The sequence below is a fragment of the Hyla sarda genome, chromosome 1, assembly GCF_029499605.1.
Source record: "Hyla sarda isolate aHylSar1 chromosome 1, aHylSar1.hap1, whole genome shotgun sequence".
Classification (NCBI taxonomy): Eukaryota; Metazoa; Chordata; class Amphibia; order Anura; family Hylidae; genus Hyla; species Hyla sarda.
The window spans coordinates 577,394,916-577,408,984 of NC_079189.1; the positions used below are offsets into that span (position 1 = coordinate 577,394,916).

The 14,069-nt window shown below is 44.2% G+C and overlaps 1 protein-coding gene across 2 annotated transcripts in view; it reads left to right on the top strand.

Annotated features, from left to right (window-relative positions):
- WDR7 (WD repeat domain 7) overlaps nucleotides 1-14,069 on the top strand; it is a 479,768-nt gene that overhangs the window by 26,533 nt on the left and 439,166 nt on the right. For both annotated transcript variants that reach the window (XM_056544810.1, XM_056544818.1), the window contains exon 9: nucleotides 2,995-3,097. In XM_056544810.1, coding sequence (XP_056400785.1) covers nucleotides 2,995-3,097 — 103 coding nt within the window. The remainder of the gene's footprint in view (nucleotides 1-2,994; nucleotides 3,098-14,069) is intronic.

The following is a 14,069-nucleotide window of genomic DNA, read 5'->3' on the forward strand; positions in this document are numbered from 1 at the left end:
CGGCGGGGGACGGGGGAGTGCTGGGGACCGGCCCCGGTACTTACCTCGTCCCTGAAGACCCGGATCCCGGCGATGAAGATGGCGGCGACAGGTGAATAGATCTTTAGCCGCGGTCGGCCCTTTACAGCAATGCACGTCGCCGTAAAGCGTCATGCGTTGCTGTAATGGGACCCTGTAAACTACAACTCCCAGCATGCCCAGACAGCCCTTGGCATCTGGAGGTCCACAGTTTGGAGACCACTGTGCCCTTCCAGATGTTGCAAAACTACACATCCTCAGCATGCCCTTACTGTCCAGGCATGCTGGGAGTTGTAGTTCTGTAACATCTGGCCCTTCAGATGTTGCAGAACTACAACTCCCAGCATGCCTGGACAGTTTTGGCATACTGGGAGTTGTAGTTTTGCAACATCTGGAGGGCTGCAGCTTGGACACCACTACACAGTGGTCCCCAAACTGTTCTCCTCCAGCTGTTGTGTAACCACTACTCCCAATATGCCCTTCGGCTGCCTGGGCATGCTGGGAGTTGTGGTTTTGCAACAACTGGAGGCACACTGGTTGGGAAATATTGTCTGTTTCCTAACTCAGTGTTTCCCAACTCTTGTGCCTCCAGCTGTTGCAAAACTGACAAGAGGTAAAAGGGAAAAAAGCCCCCCAAAATTTGTATTGCAGTTTCTCCCGACTACGGAGATACCCCATATGTGGGTGTAAAGTGCTCTGGGGGCGCACAACAAGGCCCACAAGGGAGTGCACCATGTACATTTGAGGTGATTTGCACATGGGTGGCTGATTGTTACAGCGGTTTTGACAAACGCAAATAAAACTAAACCCCACATGTGACCCCATTTTGGAAACTACACCCCTAACGGAATGAGGGGTGCAGTGAGAATTTACACCCCACTGGTGTCTGACAGATCTTTGGAACGGTGGGCTGTGCAAATAAACAATTTTGTACAGCCCACTGTTCCAAAGATCTGACAGACACCAGTGGGGGTAAATGCTCACTGTACCCCTTGTTACGTTCCTCAAGGGGTCTAGTTTCCAAAATGGTATGCCATGTGGGGGTTATTTTGCTGTCCTGGCACCATAGGGGCGTCCTAAATGCGACATGTCCCCGAGCAAAATTTGCTCTCAAAAAGCCAAATATGACTCCTTCTCTTCTGAGCATTGTAGTTCGCCCGTAGTGCACTTCAGGTCAACTTATGGGGTACCTCCATACTCAGAAGAGAGGGGGTTACAAATTTTGGGGGGTATTTTCTGCTATTAACCCTTGCAAAAATGTGAAATTTGGGGGGAAACGCACAATTTAGTGAATTTTTTTTTACATATGCAAAAGTCGTGAAACACCTGTGGGGTATTAAGGCTCACTTTATTCCTTGTTACGTTCCTCAAGGGGTCTAGTTTTCAAAATGGTATGCCATGTGTTTTGTTTTTTTTTTGCTGTTCTGGCACCATAGGGGCTTCCTAAATGCAACATGCCCCCCAAAAACAATTTCTGAAAAACGTACTCTCCAAAATCCCCTTGTCGCGCCTTCGCTTCTGAGCCCTCTACTGCGCCCGCCGAACACTTTACATAGACATATGAGGTATGTGCTTACTCGAGAAATTGGGCTACAAATAAAAGTATACATTTTCTCCTTTTACCCCTTGTAAAAATTCAAAAATTGGGTCTACAAGAAAATGCGAGTGTAAAAAATGAAGATTGTGAATTTTATCCTTCACTTTGCTGCTATTCCTGTGAAACACCTAAAGGGTTAAAATGCTCACTGAATGTCATTTTGAATACTTTGGGGGGGTGCAGTTTTTACAATGGGGTCTTTTGTGGGGTATTTCTAATATGAAGACCCTTCAAATCCACTTCAAACCTGAACTGGTTCCTGAAAAATAGTGAGTTTGAAAATGTTGTGAAAAATTGGAAAATTGCTGCTGAACTTTGAAGCCCTCAAACATAAAGTAGACATATTGTATATGTGAATAAAATAAAATAAATATTTGGAATATCCATTTTTCTTACAAGCAGAGAGCTAAATTTTCAAATTTTTCATAAAATTTTGGGATTTTTCACCAAGAAAGGATGCAAGATACCACAAAATTTTACCACTATGTTAAAGTAGAATATGTCACGAAAAACAATCTCGGAATCAGAATGATAACTAAAAGCATTCCAGAGTTATTAATGTTTAAAGTGACAGTGGTCAAATGTTCAAAAAATGGCCGGGTCCTAAGGTGTAAAATGGCTGGGTCCTTAAGGGATTAAAAAATATAAATCCTTCCAGTACTTATTAGCTGCTGAATTCTTTTTCTTTTTGGAGCACCGAGCTCTCTGCCGACATCTCTGTCCATTTTAGGAACTGTCCAGAGCAGCATATGTTTGCTATGGGAATTTTCTCCTACTCTGGACTGTTCCTAAAAGGGACAGAGGTGTCAGCAGAGAGCACTGTGCTCTTGATATCAACAGAGAGCTCTGTGTTCCAAAAAGAAAAGAAAAATTCCCCTATAGTATTCAGCAACTAATAAGTACTGGAAGGATTAAGATTTTTTAATAGAAGTAAGGCTGCATTCACATCTCGTTTTTTACATACGGGTGCTGGATCCGGCTGGGGGAGGGGAAAAACCGGGCGCTCCCGTTTTCCACCGGAGTAGCCCTTTTAAGGTGAAAATGGGCTTGGTCCTTAAGAGGGTTATGTAAGTTATAAATTAGTGAATGTGCCGCAGCAGTGAATCAGCACTACGGCCTTTTCATTCTCAGGACTTATGGGGTTACTAGAAGTCAAATGTCAACTTATCATAAAGTGATGCCATATACCACCACTTTGAGGTGGGAATACCCCTTTAGGAATAAGATTGACCTGATAATAGAGCAGTCACTGGTCCTTGCTGGGACCATCAGCATAGTGCCCATGTTTTTTTTTTTTCAGAGCACAGACAACTATATCTTGTTATATATGGTATATTTGCATAAAGTTATAGGTAATTTTCCACTATTGTTGCTTTCAGCTGTATCCCTGCCAGTGATTCCTTCCGCATTGATGTTGGGAAAGCAGTGGAGAACTCCATCCCACCCCTACTGTATAGTGTCATGCCGAAAGAGGACAAGAAGGTATGTACTGATGTGCACCCTCCACGTCTAATACCTCCAGAACCTGGTAGATGCTGTCTGCTATTTACAATTCAAATATTCACTACTTTTTTTTTGTTTTGTAATTAGTTTTTTAGTGCTTTAAAGTGACTTTGTCTTTAAATCACAAAAACTTTTTTAAATGTTACAAGTTTTGATTAGTCAGGGCAGTGTTTCCTAACCAGGGTGCCCCCAGCTTTTGCAAAACTACACCTCCCAACATGCCCGGACAGCCTTCGGCTGTCCGGGCATGCTGGGAGGTGTAGTTTTGCAACAGCTGCAGGCACCCTGGTTGGGAGACACTGGGTCAGGGTCTCTCTGTTCAGACCCCCACTGATCAGGAGAAGAGTGGTACTGCACTTCACTCCCCAGCTTAGAGCTTTCTCCATTCAGTTTTTATAGACTCCCCGCAGACTAATAATGGGGCTTCAGAACGAAGATCGCTACAAGCCAAGGAGTGAAGTGCGTAACCGCGCCCCTCTCCCCTTCGTTGTGAGACCTCGATTGATGAAAACTTTTGTCAAAAGTTTTTTAGATGACGGGTACACTTATGTTTCGATGAGTTTTTAAATAGTGTATAACGTTCCTCCTGTTTTATTAATATTACAAAGCAATGGGAAAGCAGAGTACAACAAGGCCAGTGAATAGGTGCTAATATGCCCCCTACAGGGCAAAGAAAAAGCAAAGCTTTTAGAGAATTAAAGGGGTTATCCAGGAAAAAAACATTTATCTTTATATTTCAACTGGCTCCAAATCAGATTTGTAAATTACTTCTATTAAAGAAATCTTAATCCTTTCAGTACTTATGAGCTGCTGAAGTTGAGTTGTTCTTTTCTGTCCAAGTGCTCTCTGATGACACGTGTCTCGGGAACTGCCCAGTTTAGAAGCAAATCCCCACAGCAAACCTCTTCTACTCTGTGCAGTTCCCGAGACAAGCAGAGATGTCAGCAGAGAGCACTGTTGCCAAAGAGAAAAAGAACAACTCGCCTTCAGCAGCTGATAATTATTGGAAGAATTAAGATCTTTTAATAGAAGTAATTTACAAATCTCTTTAACTTTCTGGAGCCAGTTGAGATATATATATATATATATATATATATATATATATATATATATATATAAAAAGTTTTATCCTGGAATACCCCTTTATGGGCCATTCCTGATATGTTTCTTAGGCTGCATTCACACCACGTTTTTGCAATACAGCTCCCGTATACGTTTTCAATTTGAAAACCGTACGGAACCGTATTGAAAACCGTATGCATTGACTCTCCATTGAAAACTGTATTCCAAAAGATGCATCGGGCTGTCTCCGTTTTGCATCTTGTACGGTTTTGTCAGTTTTTTTTTCCCTGTACCCAAAACCATAGCCTGCTGTGGTTTTGGTCCGGGTGAAAAACCGTATTGAAACGTATACGTTTTTATTTTTTTTTTAACATGGGAGTCAATGGGAGCTGTACAGAACTGTATGTGCGTACGGTTCCGTCCGGTTTTAACCATACGGTTTTTGACTTTGCACAGTTCTTTTCTTGGGATTTCAATCAAACCGGTGAAACTTTATTCATAATGGAGAGAAAAGTTAAGAACGTATAAGTTTGCAACCGAACATCGTTTTTCAACCGTACACGGACTAAAATTCGTACACAAATTTTGATACAGTTTAGTCAGGTTTTTGAGGAATCCATTTTTTTTTATCAAAAAAACTGATATGGGAACTGTATTGCAAATACGTTGTGTGAACACAGCCTATGGAAATACTTTCATTCTCCATTAAATAAAAATTTGTGAGCGTCTTTTTTTTTTCTTTCTTTTTTTTCCTTCTCATAACTATGTGTGATTCCTCCATTATTTTTCCTGGAAATGTAGTTAAGAAAAGTTAGTAACCAACTGGGTGTTACCAGCTGGGGGTGGGTCCCCGCTCTTTCTGGCAGTCTGAGACAGTGCAGGGGCATGCCCCGAACTGTAAACGCCCGATTGCTTATTCAAGTAGTCCTGTAGTGAAATAAAACTTATCCTCTGCCCAAAAGATAGGGGATAAGTTATAGATCGCCGGGGGGTTCGACCGCTGGGACCACCCCCTGCGATCTCCTGAACGGGGCCCCGGCAGTCTGCTGGAAGGGGGCATGCCGACTCCTGCGCGGAGCGGTGGCCGACACCCCCTTCATGTATCCCAGGAGATCGCGTGGGGTCTGACCGATGTTATAGGGGATAACTTATGTTTGACTGCACTATTCCTTTAAGTCATATATTTCCAGTAAGAATAACAGAGGAACAACACATCAATGAGCTATACAAATTCTTCAGTATTTTGTGTGCGACACAAGGATTTGCAGAGCCCCCTAGAGGAGGCTGCATGCAGCCATCATATCACTTCCCATATCACTACTGTCTGGCGGCATTTTCGTCTCTGCAGTTTGCTGTAATATTTTTTTAAAGGGGATGTTTAACGATCGACTTATTTTTTAGCTGATTAATAAATACACATATATTGGTAAACCTTTCTGTGCACTTCATGCTTTTTTTTCTGCTTTTGATGCAAATATCTGTTGTCTTCAGCTCAAGGTCTTGTCTGGTCTACATCCTGTAATGAAATTCCTGTTCCTATGTACTGGACACTCTAGTCATGACCCTTCCAACATGGGAGGGAGATAGAGTTGGTTCAGTTCCCCCCTAGAGTGTCCTGTACACAGGAACAGAAAGTCAGTAACAGGATGGACACCAGGAAGGAAGCAGAAGGAAACCATTAAAAAGACCACAGAAAGGTAGTAAAATAACCTTATTGAAAGGGGTACTCCGCCGCTCGTGACGCCGTAGCCCCGCCCCCTCCCATAGACTTGCACCGAGGCGGCGTGACGTCATGAGGGGGCGAGGCTATGACGTCACGAGCTCCAGCGTTCGGAGCCGTTTGTTCCAAACGCTGAGCAGCGGAGTACCCCTTTAAATATGTTTATTAGACAGTTGAAAATAGGTTTCATTGTTGGACAACCCTGTTAAAATATTTTATCATCAGGTTACCTACATGCTTTACCCTGCAGCTGTGCTCATTTATGTAGGCAAAACCAAACCACGCACCCCATTGTAAGAAAGTCATAGGTCCTCCTGACCCCAGGTCCTACTATTGTGTGTGCTATATAGCAGCAGGTAGTAGGTGTGTGCCATGTGTTTAGCGCCAGCACTGTTCTTTATCATGGGGTTGATTACATTTTGTGGTGTAAGCAGGCTCTGGAGAGGTTGGATGTAGAAGCCATTGTGGAGATTCCAGAATGTGACCTCATCTCCGACCCGGGAAAAGCCTTAGAATTGTACACCCCGAGGACTTTACTCTACATGCAGCCTGCCGAGTCTCCTTGTGTAAGAGTTGGTTCTTTGCTGTGCGGCACAGAGGGTTGATGCCGGTGTGGTGTGTCTGGGGTTAAGATGGCATGGTGTGTAGGGTTTTCCTAGGCCTGCATGCACTATTGGACTTTAAAGGGGTACTACGGTGGAAAACATTTTTATTTAATTAAATTTTTTTAAATCAACTGGTGCCAGAAAGTTAAACAGATTTGTAAATTACTTCTATTAAAAATCTTAATCCTTCCAGTACTTATTAGCTGCTGAATACTACAGACTACTCTTTTCTGACATCATGAGCACAGTGCTCTCTGCTGACATCTCTGCCCATTTTTAGAACTGTCCAGAGCAGCATATGTTTGCTATGGGGATTTCCTCCTACTCTGGACAGTTCTTAAAATGGACAGAGGTGTCAGCAGAGAGCACTGTGGTCATGATGTCAGCAGAGAGCTCTGTGTTCCAAAAAGAAAAGAATTTCCACTTTAGTATTCAGCAGCTAATAAGTACTGGAAGGATTAAGATTTTTAAATAGAAGTCATTTACAGATCTGTTTAACTTTCTGGAACCATTATACTCCAGTGGAAAATAATGTTTTCCACTGGAGTACCCCTTTTAGGCTTTCTACACGTTTCACCTTTTCTTGTTGCACCTCTGAACTGCTCACACTTTTGCATGCATTTTGTCACAAAGTTTTCATACAAGCAGTAATACAGTTTGTGACCACCTTGGTAATGGAAGACTGTATGTGTAAGATTGCAACTAATTTGTTTCGAACCATTTGCAAATTAAAGGGGCACTCTGGAGGGAAAATATTTCAAATCAACTGGTGCCAGAAAGCTAAACAGATTTGTAAATTACTTCTATTTAAATTCTTAATCCTTCCAGTACTTTTCAGCTGCTGTATGCTCCACAGGAAGTTGTGTAGTTCTTTCTTTAACTTCTGAGCATTACTGAACACTGAACTTTGAGCTATGTTTGGAAGTCCCATAAAATAGTGAATGGAGTGGTAGCCAAGCATGCACGCTGTCATCTTAATTACTTCAGGTGTCACTTGGAATGCCACCAGATATATATATATATATATATATATATATATATATATATAATTATTTATTTATTTATTTTTTTCGATATCTTTTGGGTGGGGGAATAACTTTTATATGGAAATAACCTATATGAAAGGTACACTATCCAATAAGAGAATGTTTCCCAACTAGGGTGCCTCCAGCTGTTGCAAAACTGCAATTCACAGCTTGCCCGGACAGCCGAAGGCTGTTTGCGCAAGCTAGAAATTGTAGGTTTGCAACAGCTGGAGGTACCCTGCTTAGGGAACACTCCAATAAGGCTTCACATTAACAATTGCATACCCATGTTTTATTTGCTAATATAATGCACACTCATCATCACTAGTGCTACAGGGACATTTTCACTTCAGCACAGCTACATCCATGTGTTTCACTACTGCAACTGGGTCATGTGATCACCAGTCTGACCCAAAGAAAATCACAGTGTTTAATGTTCCTGAAAAGTAAAGGATGACATCATCATTATCATAATCAGATTACTCCCGGCAGTTCCCAGACACTTCCCCTCCCAGCTCTATCTGTATACTGCGGCAGCTCTGTGGTGTCCACACAGGTTATGGATACATAATATTGGTTATATATATTAGATTTATAAAGACAGAATTTTGATCCAGGGATTAATTCTGAGTTGGGACACAAATAGAGATATTGGTTGAATTTGATGGACTCTGGTCTTTTTTTCAGGCTTATAAACTGTTACTGTATGTAGTTTTATACCTCCCTTGTGTTCACACATTTTTTTCCAGAGAATTTTTTGTGGTTTTCCCAAAATAGTGGCAAAACAATGTGCACTTTACGGCAATTGCGTGAAATGCAATTTTTTGGTTGAAAGCAAGTTTTTGGAAATGCACAAACAAAAATGTGGAAAAACACGACCAAAAGGTGGTAAAAATGCAACGTGTGAACACAGCCTGGAGCATCTCAATTTTGACTATAGGTCATATCACTTTTTCCTCAAGGCCATTTTTCTCTAAGCAAAAATGCATCATAATGGCACATTGTGTGAACGGATACCAACCCAGTTAATGAGTCTTATCCATTTAGGCTGCTGGAGTCTAGCCAGGTGATTAGGTTGGTCTCGGGGAATTGCAGGGATGAGACTCCACACCCTCTCTCTGCATAGATTGAGGAATCATGGGACATGTAGGCAGCATGAGAAAATAATTTCTCTTCTGAAAAAAAAAAAAGCATGCCTTCCACATCAGCTAAAAAAGGTAAGCACAAGGCAAAGTACCTGTCACCAAATAAACTTTTCGAAACTAACTCAGGCTATGTTCCCTAACTACTCCTAACACCCCTCCAGCCCTTAAAAAAAAATTCAGAGCTCTAAAAATCTCTGTATCATAACTTTTTATTCTTGCTCACATAGTGCAATCTCCCAGCAGGAGAAAGTGGGCGTTTCCAAGCAGGCATGTCAACACTGAAGCCTGCTGGGGGACAACTTCCGCCCTCACATGGTTGCAGTGCTGTGATGAATAGAAGACCTCAGGCTCTGTGCATCTTTCAGTCAGGCTCTGTGCAGAGAAGCACTTCCTGAGTCCGGACTCCTACCAGGCCGGGAGGAGACCAAACTCACTGTATTAATTGTGGCAGGGAACAGAACAGAGCCACGTAGTGGCCGTTTTTTCTATTACATTTTAAACATATTTATTTTGATAATTTTAAAAGCAAGTGAATGGGAAAGTGTCTGCTAATTACACAGGGAACACTATATTTAAGGGGTACTCCAGTGGTTATTTTTTTTGACTATATGGCAACTTCTTTGTAAGTTTAGTTTTTTTGCAATATACATGTGTTATATGTTTTGGCAGCATGTGTGTGTTTTTTTTTACCTGTTTGTTGAAGTTTTGTAGTTCAGAGGGTTTTTTTTCACTGTTGTCCACAGTTCTGAGTCCGTTGTGGACAAGATGTCATAGCTTTTTTTTTCTCCTCTGTCTGCATGAGAGGAATAAGCCACGCCCCCTCATCTCATCCAGCTGAGTACACAGCTCCTAACCTGCCCCCCTGCTCTGTATTCTAAGGACGCTGGTCTGCATGAGAAGCCATGGTACACAGCTCCTCACCTCCCCTCCCCCTGCTCTGTCTTCTGAGGACCCAGGTCTGCACAGGAGAAGAAACACAGAGAAGATAAGTGTTATCTGAAGGGGAGCATGAGAAGGTGCACAGGCTGGGGATGTATGGACTGCAGGGGAATAAATCTCTGACTGGGAATGATCTCTATATGTGAAGGGGGGGGACTCCTGAAGGACACATGCTGGGAGTTGTAGTCCCTGTTGTGTGTGTGTGTGTGTGTATGCTAGTGTTTACAAACCAGTGTGCCTCCAGCTGTTGCAAAACTACAACTCCCAGCATGCCCTGACAGACTTTGGGCATGCTGGGAGTTGTAGATTTGCAACAGCTGGAGGCACACTGGTTGGGAAACACTGTTCTAGCCTATTCCGCATACACCATGTAACACCAGTGTTTCCCAACCAGTGTGCCTCCAGCTGTTGCAAAACTATAACTTCTAGCATGCCCAAAGGCTGTCAGGCCATACTGGGAGTTGTAGTTTTGCAACACCTGGAGGCACCCTGGTTGGGAAACACTGGTGTATGCCCTATAGAGGTGTGGTGAACTACAACCCCCAGGAGACTACAGAGACAGCATGCTGGTGTTATAACACAGACTGAAGACTCCTGAATGACACATGCTGGGAGTTGTAGTCCCTTTTGTGTGTGTATGCCAGTGTATCCCAACCAAGGCTGATTATATTAGTGTGCTGTGTATAAGGGGGCTGACCCGGGAAAATAGTAGGATGGGTAAAGGGCGGAACAAACAAACAAAAAAAAAAGGAGCTGCCCCAAACCAGCAAGGCATGTGGCATACTGGGATTTGTAGTTTTCAGCACAGCAAGAAACAGGAAATAGAAGCAAAGATAGGACAACAAAGTGGGGGATAAAAAGACAACAAAGAACGGAAATAGTCGCCTAAACAACAAGAATAGAAATGAAACAAAACAAATAGGGTAAGTCAAAAACGGAAAAACACGTTGACCACCAGAGTACCCCTTTAAAAGTTTTATTTGGTGACAGGTACTCTTTAAGAACCTCTACATTATTCTCTAATAATAGCCTGTGCTGCACTATAATAAAAAACAAAAACAAAAAAAAAACAGAACATTGGCGCATAACCACAACTTGTCCAATGATCTAATTGCTTTTTAGCATAATTTTAATCACTAATTGGTTGTTACTGTATCTTTTGAGCAGAACGTGCGATCCCACTCACCATGTCAAGGCCACCTGATAACGGTGGGGTCCTAAACTAACACTGGAGTAGCGCTGGGTGGCTACCACTACTGCTGCAACACCAACCCCACAGGGGGAATGACCCAGTGTCCAGGCAGCCCCACCACTGCCCAGCCCCAAGCTCTAGGCTACACCACCCCACAGACCAATCATCACAGAAACAATGGCCGCCGCACAGCACCACATAAGCTCACTGCCAGGGTGCTAGGAGAATGCTACGAGGAAACCCTTAAACAGAAACGATAGGGGCGGTGGTGCTTGGTCTGTGGGGTGGTGTGGCCCAGAGCTTGGGGTTTAGCAGCAGTGGGGCTGCCTGGCCACTGGGTCATTCCCCCTGGTGTTGTGGCGAAGGTGGTTGCCACCTAGCGCTACTCCAGTGTTAGTTTACTGCCCACTCTTATCAGGTGGCCTTGACGTGGCGAGTGGGCTTACACATTTCCATCAATAGGAACACTAGCAACCTGTTAGTTCTCGATATTCTCCTGAGAATCCATTAGATCACAGTAAAAGATGTGGATATGCGGCCAGGTTCTGTTTGTCTATGATTGATGTGAATGAGGTTTCAGATAGTTGACAGATAAAGTTACACACGTGTTTCCTTTAGCCCGGAGTAGAAGTAACGTAATCGCCATCTCACCAGTCGTTTTGCCTGAATTGTATGTTGGTGAATGCACAGCAGGAGGCGGCAGTAATAATCTGCGACTTGTCGCTTTGTGTATAATTGTATTGTATAAAGAGTTTTTGTACAGGACCCTGGTTTGTGTTTATTTAGTTTTAGCGGCGAGGCTGGTCACGGGCGGTCTTTATACCATCAGTTCTGTTTCGGTGTGATTAGTATACCCCATTGATTACCAAGTTTACATCTACATTAGAGCGTCAGGCCGCCGCGGGGCTCGCCACACTGTCTTACACTCCAAACAATTTTCACGTGAAACAACTTAATTGCAGCTTCTTCAGATCTCTCCCGCGTCTTTTTTGTTTCCAGCCTGTCCTCGCTTTCTCTTAACAAGGCGCAATTATTGCAGGAAGCGTTTTATCCCTCGAGCCCCATTGTCTCCACTTATAAGTGATTCCTGGAGACGATTTGCAGATTTTACTCAACGATCCCCGTATTGTTCCTATACAACACTGCGGATAATAGAAATGAAACGACAGAAAACAATTGTCATTAACTGCTCATTTTGGTGGTAAACAATGAAAGAGAAGTTTTAAAAGGGAGGGCAAGGTGATACCAGCAAGGAACTGCAGGGGGCAGCAACACTACCGTGTATTCATCACAAGCTTGTGTGCCGCGCTGAGGGTAAGCTGTGTAGACCAGAGGTTCTCAACCTTTTTTTGCCAGAGTACCCCTTGACAGCCCATTCCCCAAAAATTGTACCGCCATATTAGAGACATGTTGTAATGATTATAGTATAATTCATATGCTTTACTTTCCTCTATAACAGGCCCCCTGTTCCTCTCCCTATCTCCCCAGTTCCCCGATTAACAGGTGACCTCTTCTCTAACCGGAGTTGTTTACTTTTCTTTTCTTCATTATATGGCCTAGACCGCCATTAAGATTTCTCCCATACAAGACTTCTCCACAGAACCAGCCAAACAAACATTTTAGGCTCTTTTCTGCAGTAAAATACCCACCTATTTACAAACCCCCCATGTTTATTGTCACACACAGTAATAGTACCCTCTTTGCGTCCCCATAAAGTTGTTAGGCCCCTCTGTGCCCCCAAATATAGCTGTAGGCCCCCAAACTGCCCCCATATATAGTTGTTGGCCGCCATACTGTCCCGCTTTGTTGCTCCACTGCTCCTCTGGTCTGGGGACCTATTGTTATGGCTCATAGCAGTAGGTCCCCGGTCTTCAGGGGCAGTGGAGCAACAAAGCTGATGGTAGTTACTGCCCACAGCAGCCCAGTGCCCGCGCTTCCCCTTTGCTGTCCTCCTGCTCCACTCCTCAGTGCACTGACGTCAGCCTACCATTTCTTTTAAAGTGGTCCAGACCAGTAACCAGTGGCTGTGGCTGCAATTACTGATTTTATTAAAAAAAAAAATTTCCAAGTACCCCTGGGGGTACTTGTACCCCAGGTTGAGAACCACAAGTGTAGACTTATTACACTGCTTCCCAACCAGGGCGCCTCCAGCTATTGCAAAACTACAACTACCAGCATGCACGGAAGAAAACTTCAAGATGTATCGAAAGCCTTTCATGTTCTAACATCACTTTTAGAGGAATTATTCATTTTCAAGGTACTCTATTAGTGTACCTTACTGTGAGAATATATAGCAAAAACTGGTTTTATGTGTGAGCATCTGGACTTTTTAAAATATTATTCCCTGAATCGCCACTACACTAGAGGCCTCTGTCCGCTACACTAGAGGCCTCTGTCCGCTACACTAGAGGCCTCTGTCTGCTACACTAGAGGCCGCTGTCCGCTACGCTAGAGGCCGCTGTCCGCTACGCTAGAGGCCGCTGTCCGCTACGCTAGAGGCCGCTGTCCGCTACGCTAGAGGCCGCTGTCCGCTACGCTAGAGGCCGCTGTCCGCTACGCTAGAGGCCGCTGTCCGCTACGCTAGAGGCCGCTGTCCGCTACGCTAGAGGCCGCTGTCCGCTACGCTAGAGGCCGCTGTCCGCTACGCTAGAGGCCGCTGTCCGCTACGCTAGAGGCCGCTGTCCGCTACGCTAGAGGCCGCTGTCCGCTACGCTAGAGGCCGCTGTCCGCTACGCTAGAGGCCGCTGTCCGCTACGCTAGAGGCCGCTGTCCGCTACGCTAGAGGCCTCTGTCTGCTACACTAGAGGCCTCTGTCCGCTACACTAGAGGCCTCTGTCCGCTACACTAGAGGCCTCTGTCCGCTACGCTAGAGGCCTCTGTCCGCTACGCTAGAGGCCTCTGTCCGCTACACTAGAGGCCGCTGTCCGCTACACTAGAGGCCGCTGTCCGCTACACTAGAGGCCGCTGGTAATGATCCCTGTATGGACATTGCTCCCAAGACCCTGGTTTACAGCATAAAATCCGGTGATCGGTTTTCTGTGGATCACTTTCACTGTGAATTAACATTAGATGGTACAAACCAGTTATCTAAGGGTCTTGGAGTGAAGCCTGATCATTGGTGCTAAAATAGACAAGACCAGGAGGAAAAACATGGGGAATGGATCCTGTGAATGGAAACAACTTGTTGGCAAAATATGGGTTACAGGAGGATGTCAGTAATAGTTCCACTGAACAGGTGGGGCACAGACACAGCAACTGCAGCT